This window comes from Anastrepha obliqua, chromosome 5, assembly GCF_027943255.1.
Source record: "Anastrepha obliqua isolate idAnaObli1 chromosome 5, idAnaObli1_1.0, whole genome shotgun sequence".
Taxonomy (NCBI): domain Eukaryota; kingdom Metazoa; phylum Arthropoda; class Insecta; order Diptera; family Tephritidae; genus Anastrepha; species Anastrepha obliqua.
The window spans coordinates 6,607,033-6,618,438 of record NC_072896.1 but is presented as its reverse complement, the minus strand read 5'-3'; the positions used below and the strand labels follow the sequence as shown (position 1 = coordinate 6,618,438).

The following is an 11,406-nucleotide window of genomic DNA, read 5'->3' as shown; positions in this document are numbered from 1 at the left end:
TATGTAATTATGTAAATTTTCTTTAGAACACTTCCTACATTTTTTCATGTTAAGTCATAGCCATACCTTCTCCCTTTTTTGTGTTGAAGTTTTTTTTTATAAATTCACGCTTTAGCCGTTCCGAAGTAATAGATAAATATTTCAATTAGGGCATTCTAGAAGCAGAACTACTTTGACAATTTTGTATGTAGCGCTAAAATACGGGCTCAGCTATAAATTACCCAAATAGCTTTTTAGAACAACAATAACATTAGAACTAAACTAAAAGTACATTAGCGGCCAACTAATTTCGCTACACCGATTACAACTTCATTTGTTATGCATTATGCAAAATTTCCATGCGATAAGCAGTCCACCACAAATAAGCAAATTAATTATCGTAGAATTCTGGCATAAAGCGAACGTGTAATTTTACGGAATTTCCGACAACACCAATGATACCGCCGCACCATGCGGGCTTCAGTACGCTCCATAAGGTTCGAATTCAAGCGGTGACAACACAGCTCCAGTACAAGAATACCAGCTGAAATTTCCAAAACACATACGTAGAATACTCGTACAACAGTGCAAATGCAAAAATGCGGGCTCATACACTGTGAGAAAGTGCAGAACCAAAAATTAAATAGATCTTGATTAAGGCAACTTACTCGCAGCCGCATAGCCACAGAGTAGTACAATGAAAGCTCCTTGCAACATGCGCAAATTTAGTGGTTGTATGATTTGTGAATCCTGCGACTTGGACGCAGCCTCAGCGCTCTCATCTCCTTTGTTATTGGCGTCACTGCCACCGTTTGAATTTCGGTTGTCATCGTTGGGCGGTGGTTCATTGTTGCCATTTGCCTCGGACTCTGCGGGGTGTAGGTTGTTATATTCCTTACCCAGCATACGCGACTGCGTGGCATATTCAGCATTTGTCATTTTATCCAAGATGCCGCCTTCGAAGAGGTGAATGATGCTGTATATGGGGAGGAATCGAAATGACTTTAAGTGTTAGAAATGCGAAATCAACTGGTAGCGTTGGAGGTGATTTGAGGTGAGTTGAGGTAACTCGGAATCTAATGGAATGAAAGAACGCAGAATGGAACGATATGCAATTCAGTTGTGTTATTGTTTTGGATGAAATAGATTCGGATAAAAATGGAATGGAATGGAATTGAATTAAATGTTATAAATCGCATTGAAATAAATGAAAAATGGAATGGAATGGAAATGAATTAAATGTTATAAATCGCATTGAAATAAATGGAAAATGGAATGGAATGGAAATGAATTAAATGTTATAAATCGCATTGAAATAAATGAAAAATGGAATGGAATGGAAATGAATTAAATGTTATAAATCGCATTGAAATAAATGAAAAATGGAATGGAATGGAATTGAATTAAATGTTATAAATCGCATTGAATTAATGAAAAATGGAATGGAATGGAAATGTATTAAATGTTATAAATCGCATTGAAATAAATGAAAAATGGAATGGAATGGAAATGAATTAAATGTTATAAATTGCATTGAAATAAATGAAAAATGGAATGGAATGGAATTGAATTAAATGTTTTAAATTGCATTGAAATGAATTCGTTTAGAGCCGGAATGGAATGGATACGAAAGAACTCGAAATTATAAAATATAATGGAACGAAGTGCAAAGGTATGGAACGTAGTGCGAGTAACAGCAAAAAATGCAGAAGTTAAGTCACTTGCTTTGTCAAAGGTTCGCAGAAATGCATTAAATACTAAAGCCAGAATTGCAAAGGCAAAGTCCAAAATTAAATTTATTAATTACATTAAGGAAATAAAATTAAACGGAAATGGGAATGAAACAAAAGACGTTATGCCAGAGCAGGAATATGGAAAATTAAGAAATTTTGTAAAATTCAACATACACTAGGAGAAACTTACACATCGTTCAGACTATCCAAGAAGGGACATCCAATCTGTACGGCCACAGCGGAATAGCGAGTGTAAAGCTTGTGGCTGAGCTGAAAAGTCTTGGAGCCTTCAAGAAATAGAAAACGTAACGCATAGTTCGAAGAGGTTCAAAAGACTTTTCTCAGTTCAGTATTATCTCACCAAATTGTTGTATATTGAAGTAGAGTGTCTCCCGTCCACCCAGCACCGCCTTATTCTCCAGTCCATCGGCAATCAGCATAATTCCTGATTCCACCGAATCAATAAGATAACCTTCCATATCCGGATTCTGTTGCTTCATGAGTGCATACAACTGACGAAATATCTCAGTGCCATTCTAAAAACAAAAAAAAAACGAGTCAAGAAAAAAAATTACTTTCACTTGCCATGCAACGCAACGCTAGCGAATAGTACAACCTCCAGCATTTCCAGCGATGAGCTTTCCTTCTCCACAAACAGTTGATAGCCATCGTGCAACATAGCTGTTTGCAGACGTTGCAACGTGTTAATTGGTGCTTCATGTGGCGGACGCGCAAATTGCGAGGTAAGCTGGGCGGAGTAGACATCAGCCAACACGTAGGTGGCCGCAATCCAGTAGACGATCATGAGAAACTTGGCGCGATAGCCATGATAAAGCTCCTTGCAGGCTATACCGCACGTCACGCCACAGCAACGGACAGGTAATGAAGCAAGGAGTGATAAAATAATTGAATGAAATGGGAATGCAATAAATGTCAGCAGCAGCTGCTGAGAGGAAATGTTGACTGAGTGGACGCAAAATGCTCATTAAGAGATAGATAGAATGTTACACAGAACTTCATACACACACTCACGCACACGTAGTTTAATACATTTACACAAAGTGTTCCTCCATTCACTTACATTGCTTGAGAAATAGTTGCACTGTGAACCAAATGCATTTATCGAATAGATTGTGTGGTATTTCCGTCAAGGCAGGCACTCTTCCACGGCGCTCCTGTTCCTTGTATAGTTGCTGTTGTTGTTGTCGCAGTAACCGCCTTGTCAACTCGTTGTCGCCTGTAATTTCCTTGATGTAAGCCATGTGAAAGACCAACTCACCGCCCCGCTCCACATCGCGTTGCTGTAGTCGTCCAGGAGGCTGCCGGTTTGCTTGCAGCGTCTGGCAAGGCAAATGCCATTTGTATGGTATTGCAATGATGGCATAAAATATAGGTCCCGAAAATATCACCGTCAATATAAGATAAGGCCAGACATCACTTTTGAAAGGTCGTATTATGGCGAAGGCTTCGTTAAGACGGCGCGGCGCATGCGTCGCAAAAGCGCCTGAATCGGCTAGTGTAAAAAAGGAGAACTCAACAGCCTTGCGACGCTCCCAGCTGAGGCTGACATCGCCCAGAAGAAAATCGGCTAGCTGGAAAAATTATTGAGGAATCTTTTAAGTCATTTAAGTTGTTCAAATAAAAAATACTGCATTGCTGGTGAATCTAATTTGGGAAATATTTTTTCAAATGTTTGTAAACCTTCAGCGTGAAATATGAGGCTTAGAGAAATAACGGATTACACTGTGCAGTAACCGAAACAAGCCCGAACTTTGTTGATATTTCTTAAAATTATACTTATTCAGTAATAAAATACTCGATGGGTGTGCAAAAGTTAGCTCGAATTTTTTTTCACGGCCTACTTAAGTTTTCATGTCCCAACCTAAGTTGTTTTCGAAAATGTGAACAAAATGGTTAAAATATATGTCTGAGCAAAATGAGAGTCTAAGACATATGCAGTAGAATTTTACGGGAAATATTTCATTTTAAAATTTTTTACCCACTAGCGTCCATAAAAAAGGCTCATTTTGACCCTTACGTCTAAAAAGGCCTCCAAAAAAGTTTAGAAGGCGGTTCGAGGTTTACAATGCACTAGAAAATAATTATTATTTGAACATTTTTGCTACTGATCTTCTTAGGTAAAACCTGTATATACCCCTACGTAAGTATTTTTAAAAAAGTTAAAGGCAACTAATAGCACACAAAACAAATAGCACGCAGGGGTATAAGTGCGGGAAGATCGGCAAGAAAGTTCTGCGCTGTGATTACCCTAGACGTTAGAAATGCTTTTAACTCGGCAAACTGGCCTAGCATCATCACGGCCCTCAAAGGTTTCAATGTACCCGCCTATCTTGCCCGCATTATCAGCAGTTATCTAAGTGACTGCATTCTGCGATATGAAACTGAAAATGGACAAAAAACGTACAAGATCTCCGGTGGTGTACGATGTAGTCCTGAAGGTGAAACTCCCGCCAAACGCCGAAATTGTGGGATACGCCGATGATATTGCCCTGGTGGTAGTTGATAGGAAACTTGACCACTTAAAGGAAAAGTGCAACGATGCTGCAGCGAGAGTGCAACGATGGCTTTACGAGGCTAAGTTAGATTTAGCCGGTCACAAAACCGAGTCAGTCCTAATAAGTGCTGGAGGGCGAAAGTCCTTTGAGCTGAACAAAGGTACACACCGTATAGTCTCGAAAAAGGCGATCAAATATCTTGGCGTCTGGATCGACACAAGACTTTGTTTCAGGCAGCATTTAATAAATGAAAGTTCTAAGGCGGCTTCTATCAATGGTGTCCTAAGGCGACTTCTCCCTAATATAAGAGAGCCCCAGGGAAATCGCAGACGACTACTGTCATTGGTCGCTGACTCTATAATTCTGTATGCAGCACCTATCTGGGCGGGGACCAAAAAGTCTAATCGACGGGAAGTGACCCAGACATACAGGCAAGGCGCGCTGCGAGTACCTTGCGCGTTTAGAATGGTGTCTGATGATGCAATTTGCAAAATAGCTAGAAAGATAACCCCTAAACCTCTTGGCAGATGAAATGTTTCGGCTCTATAACAGACAAAGAGCGCGGCCCACACCAGGAGAAAAAGCAGCGGAGTGACTGCTGATAATAAGCCGGTGGCAGCAGCGGTGGGATGAGTCACAAAGTGGACGTTGGACCTACAAACTCATACCACGTGTTGATGAGTGGTTAATGAGAAAACATGGAGACACCGACTATCACATTTCGCAGTTGCTCAGCGGACATGGCTATTTTCAAGAATACCTGCACCATTTTAAGCTGGCAGACAACCCTTTCTGTCCAAACTGCCCGAATACTGACGAAAACGCAGAACACGTCATGTTTTATTGTGACCGCTTTAGAGAGGAACGAGCTATACTGGAGCAAGCCCTGGGTCATCAACCGTCCTCCAGCACCCTTATTCGAGATATGTGCGCAACCAGCGATAAGTGGGAGGCAGAGCAAACGTTCGCAGGTAAGATTATGACACGACGCAACAGAGAAGGCGGGCAGTTTCTGACTAACCGACAACAAGCACAGACGTTTGAGTGAAACACTCAATACAGTATCGTACAGAAGACAAATCAGTAGTGAGTTAAGATAGCACTACTACTGTCTCCTTTACTTTGGGACCGCCTACAGGAGAGGAACCTGGACGCAGATACCTATTGTGTCTTCGGACATAAACGCAGCTCTACCCAGAAGTTATACTTTTGTGGTCGCAGGGTAGAATTAGCCTGGGTGGAGGATTGTTATAGTATTAGTGGGAGCATGCCCCACACACCATTGGTGTGCCGGCACTTTTGAGATGTTTCTGGTATTTTGATTTCAACCTCCTTAAAAGAAAAAGGCAACTAAATTACTTGAAATGCCATATCCAATTAAATTAATTTAAAATACAAATTATTTTCGCACAGATCTGCAAAAAAAATTTACGAGCAATTTATGCCTAAAACAGTTTAACCCTTTAACTACTCTTTTACTGAACTTACACAGAATTTCGTTTAAAAAAGCGCAAAGTAAAAGCTAAAGAGCTTTAAGCTAAGCTTAAAAAGCTTATCATAGGAGTTATATTTGAGTCAATTGCATAAGTATGTCCATATTTACGCCTTACCCCGTTTTGCAACAGTCCAATGCCACCAGTAAAGCTGTCATTCTCCACGCCTGTCTCATCGCTTCGCAATGAACCCTGAGTGCGGCCAGGTGCCTCGATATAAACGAATTGAAAATTCATATGCTGAGCCAGTAGATTTAGTAGGCAGTGATCGCGCCCACCAGTTACATTCACTTCAGTGAACTCAGCGTAGTCATTATCAACATAATCATCGAAGATGGTGGAGTTGATGGAATCATTCTCATAGTTGACCCAAAACCATGGCGGTGACTTTCAGGAAAAATTGTTAAAAAATAAAATAGTTAGTAGTTTTAGTTTTTGTAGTAAAATAAATAGTAGTTCTACTTACGTGAAAAACCGGCACCCGAAATACGCGTCCCTTAAAATTCGAATAAACCGTTGCTGCATTTGGTAGCAGTGGAACTTTCTGTAAACCTAAATTGTCACCATCATACCAGTTAACCAGGCGAAGGTTGCTTACACCATCGGGCACGGCTTGATTGTAGTAAATGCGAAATCTATAAAGAGAGTAGGACCTCAAAATTTATGCATGTAACTTTCTTGAAGAAAATCGTGCAATACAGTTTATTATAGTGAAGAAGACTTAACCCGCTGAAGTGTTTCACCAATGAATGATCTTCAAACGACATCGGAGATTTTCTTAGTACCAACTGCTCTATAGTTAATATAAGAATCTGTTAGGACAATGTCTGCCCATTTTTTTAACAAACACCGTCAGTCTTGTACCTTGACTATAGATATTTATTTGAGATTAAGAGGCCGATTCTCTCTAAACAACTTCGACACTACAGTCTATACAGATGACAGTAAAATGGAGTGTGGTGTTGGAGCTGGTATATATTCTCATAGACTTGGAGTTGAAAAATCTGTGCGTCTCCCTAATACCAGCAGTGTTTTCCAGGCGGAAGTACTGGCAATTGGGGAAGCTTGTAGGCTACTAACCACGGATTTCTCTTTTAAGGGCAATATCGTTATTCTTTCGGATAGCCAAGCTGCAATCCAGGCACTGGACTCGGCTACCACAACCTCTAAAGTGGCGCGGCAAAGTAGGAATAGCCTCACCACCTTGAGTGAAAACCATAAAGTAACCTTAATTTGGGTCCTGTGACACCGGAACATAGAAGTTAACGAAAAAGCTGATGAACTGGCAAGAGTAGTACCGGTATTCATACCATTAGGTGCAGTCAAGAATGCAATTTCCCTTCGAATCGCAGATTGCAGATGGAGAGACCAGACGAAATGCAAAATCAGCAGGACGTTATGCCCCACTTACAATCTCAAGCAATCGTCGACATTGATAAACATGAAACGACAGGACGCCTGTAGACGGCAGTCATAACTGAATCACGACTCCAACCAACCCACCAACCAACCAAAAGAGGCCGATTTATAAAATAATTCGATCGATATATAAGTACTACATTTTTCATTTGGTGAGTGAGGAAAATGGTGAAATAAGCAGCACGGGGTATTATTGAAAATAAAATTACAGGTATTAAATCAAATTACCATTAAAACGGTATTTCACATCACTATTGGATGGCAAAACTATAACAGCCTCACTAAATTTAGTTGCTTTGAAATATCTTTCTGCTCTTCCATCGACTGTGGCTGGTGAGCAATTGTGCTGTAGCACTGTAGGTAAGGTGAAAATACCGATCAGCTATTGGGCTCTATAAAATGTTCGGTTCGGTCCGCCTTAAAGATCGATATTCGATGGGTCTCTAGATATAACGAAGGATTAGGTGGACAATGGATTAGGATTAGGTTTTGGGGACAATCCATAAGTGATTTTATCTTATAGCCACTCCTTTTACCTAATGAAACGAGGTTCGGTTATAGTATTAGGTGAGTTTGGAGCCGCTAAGTGCACGCGCTTACACCCTTCTTGGGTATTGGGCCGAACTCTTCCTCCTGTTTGTGGTGTGTGTTTTAAAGTTTTCCACAAATTCAGGAACCGACAGTTTTATGCCGCTTCCGAGCGGTAGATGGATCTTTATGAAACGCTTTTTTTGTGGCAGAAATACACTTGGAGGCTTGCCACTGTCTGCCGAGGAGTGAACCGGCGTGGTTTTAAATCTGTGCACTTCCGAATAGTAGTCACGCATCAACCAGTTCGGCTACGGCGGCCACATAACCGCTAAGTATACGAGTATCTTTGTCGAATCGGGGTAGATTTTTTGGGTAGCTCATTTTCAACTTTGTAGCTGTGGCAAATACCATATGAAAGGAAAAACTAATTGCTTTACCGTAAATTCACTGACCTTTCGATAATCAACGGAGATAAATACGATTTTTATGTCATTTCTCAATGATTTTTCACCAAATGTGTCTGCTCACATCATGAGCTTTATGCCTCATCCAATGGTCAAAATAGTTCTTTTATCCACGGCGGAATCTTTAAGAATACCGCCTGAGGCAAGGAATTCATTCTTCTTTTAGAAGCACTACAGGAGTAGCTGCGCATATAAAAGTGAGGAAAAATTCAGTACTAAGTATTTTTCTAAATGATTTCGGAACGCATCGTAGAGCCCAAAAGAGAGTTCATCAAATAGGCTTAAAAGACTGATAGTTTTTCTGCGGAGTATTAACTTTCTGAAATTAAAGGAATTGTGCTTCTAGAAAAATTTTGGTTTAGAGTGCAAATTTTTCTTGTCATGTAGGTATGCCATAAATTTCAGGAGTATATTTCTACTGACGTCAGTCGCAAATTTTCGCAAAACATTATCAATTCTTCTCCATTTACGCTCGCGAATCTCAATTTTAACTGGCCTTTGCCAACCTCAGATGAGGAGCTTATCATTTAACAATCGGTTATGGGGTCACCATAAGCGCAAGATGACTCTAAGGCAGCGATTTATGAAGGTCTGAAGCTGTTTCGTTGTTGAAATTTCCACAAACCAAGTTTCACAGCCTTATAGGAGTACTGATTTTACTTTGGAATTAAAATTTCTTAGCTTTGTTTTCATGCCTTTCGAAAGACTCTTCGCCTCACTTTACAAAGATTTAATAAAATAAAAAATGTGTAGCAAAAAACCTTTCAACTCACGCTTTCTTTCTCGGTCTCGTTATGACAACTGCCCTCATTGGCTCCTCAAAGCGTACCTCGTGGGCTTTCGGTGGATGCTTGGCGCCCCAATAGAATATGAACAAACTCAACCGATGTGACAACTTACGCTCCTGTATGCGCGCGGAGAGCTCATAGGGCGCGCTAAATATCAAATTGACGCTCTCAATCGAGCCTAATAGACTATCTTCGACGAATTTGAAAAACAAATCAGCCTTATCATAAATGACCGATTTGAAATTGAGTTTATGTAGCTGATAAATGAAATCGTCGATGTCCATTTGCATGCCTTCCAGCTGTGAATCGGTAGGGATTTCAGCTGCTGCAGGTAGTGGAGCATGACGAGTGGCGAAGTGAAATTGTGGCGCTGCTAGAATGGCTAATTGGCGGGGTTTCAAGCCATTGATGATTTCAGAGAGAGCTGTGGAGATGTTAATAATTGTTTTGTGTTTTTGTTTTTTTAAGTAAACATAGATATTTATATATAAAAATATTTTTTGTGCTTCTTAATTTTTTATGATATAATAATTTTTACAACTTCTACTCTTAGCAACATCGATGAATACCTATGGCCACATCGGATATATTTCTATCTGCATTGTAAGTGATCGCGCCATAAACCAGCCTCGATGGCCATACAATTAAGCACAGAATAAAAACTTTCATTTTCTTTTAGCTATTCAACAGTAGGTAAGTGGTCCCAGCAACGTGTATGGTTTATTAATTTTATTGCTTACTCTTCACATATTTTTAAGTTCACTTTCAATCAACTAAAATAACTTTAACTGCCCTCGGGCGCGCTTTTATATGCAGTTGTCGGTATGAAAATCCAAAGCGTGCGCAAACACACATTTGCTTCATCATTCTACAATGTATGTGCATATATATATTTCCTTCTGCACATATTGATTTCCGTTCACGGTTTATGGCCTGCCTCTGGCCTGCCAAACATCAATTTATGATATGTTGATTGTCAATTATCACATCAACTTTAAATAACGCATGTCAGCAGCACTCAATATTCCTGCGCTGCGTCGACTTACAATATTTCCTCAAGCACATTTAAAGAAGAAAAATTGTGTGTAGCGCCAGCCACAGCTACTTCCACTTTTTGAAGCTTAATTTTTGCATTGTTTTGTCGTTTTGTTCTTTTTTGTTGCTGCCTGCAAGCTTTAAGTACTGCATTGTTCTTTTCGTACGCGCTGGCGCCTCCTCTTTGTTTGCCAAGCGCTGGCACCTGCAGACGTTGCTGTAATTTTTATACATTCGCGTCTGCGGAGTTACAGGAAGGCATTCATTTTTATGGTATTATTAAAAAATCGTAAATAGTTTTACTTGATATGATAAAAACTTAGGAAAGCGGTTAAAGAGGTTCCTTCATATCTGAGCGTATGAGAAGTTGTAGGTAAATACCAAATTCTGCATTCTAAAGCAATTTTCGATTATCATATGTACTACTTTGGCATGCAGAATTCAACTGCTGACATACTTCCAATACTTACTTTATTTACAGCCTTGGACACATAAATAGCACACTTGGCTTTGCATAGAAAAAGTTAATTTAATACTTAAAATAAATATAATACTTTGCTGCATAAAAAAGGGGACAGCTTAGAGTTAAAAACTCTTAATTTCCATATTAAGAAAAAATGAACTCCATTTTGCGTTTGATAAGGGAAAACTGTGCTAATATGCTGAACAACAGGGACACAATTTGAAAATAAAGGGTGGTTAAATTTCAAGGGCCGATGTTGAATGTGAACCACACCTAAACGTCAAGTTTTTTCCTGCATTTCACACAATCGAGCAACGCGTTAAAGTTATTCAGGCTTATTATGAAAACGGGCGTTCAAATCCAAAAGGAATATCGCGCACTTCGTGATTTCAGTGATGAGGCACATTTTCACCTCAGTGGATTCGTCAATAAGCAGAATTGCCGCATTTGGGCGAATGATAATCCAAGAGTGATTGCCGAAAAAGCAATGCACCCACAAAGACTGACTGTTTGGTGCGGTTTATGGGCCGGCGGCATCATTGGGCCGTATTTTTTACAAAATGAGGCCGGTCAGTGAGTTACTGTGAATAGTGTTCGCTATCGTGAGATGATAAACAATGGCTCTTTTGCGCGAAAAATTTGATTGCCGAATAATCTCACGTCGCGGCGATGTCAATTGGCCGCCAAGTGATTTGACACAGTTGGACTTCTTTCTTTGGGGTTATTTGAAAGGAAAGGTGTACGTCGATAAGCCAGCAACAACAATTCAAGAGCTAAAAGATTAGATAATTCGGCACATTAACGGCATAGAACCTCAATTATGACTCAGCGTCATCGAAAATGTGGACCATCGGATGGAGGTGTGCCGCTGAGGTCGCGGCGGCCATTTGGCCAATATTTTGTTCCCTAAGTAATTGAGCCATACCAATATTATCATAATAAGGAGAAATGACAATAATTTGTAAAAAAATTGTATTTGATCCAA

The 11,406-nt window shown here is 39.9% G+C and overlaps 1 protein-coding gene across 1 annotated transcript; it reads right to left on the bottom strand.

The window, feature by feature from the left end:
- Nucleotides 1-212: 212 nt before the first annotated feature.
- On the bottom strand, nt 213-9,592 carry LOC129247932 (ionotropic receptor 40a). Its single transcript, XM_054887310.1, has 10 exons — nt 9,493-9,592; nt 8,909-9,347; nt 6,188-6,356; nt 5,839-6,108; nt 2,794-3,304; nt 2,329-2,558; nt 2,074-2,248; nt 1,903-1,999; nt 648-955; nt 213-523 (listed from the first exon to the last, which is right to left on the bottom strand). The coding sequence occupies exons 1-10, from the start codon at nt 9,590-9,592 to the stop codon at nt 375-377; spliced, it is 2,448 nt and encodes an 815-aa protein (XP_054743285.1). The 3' UTR covers nt 213-374.
- Between the last annotated feature and the right edge of the window lie 1,814 nt (nt 9,593-11,406).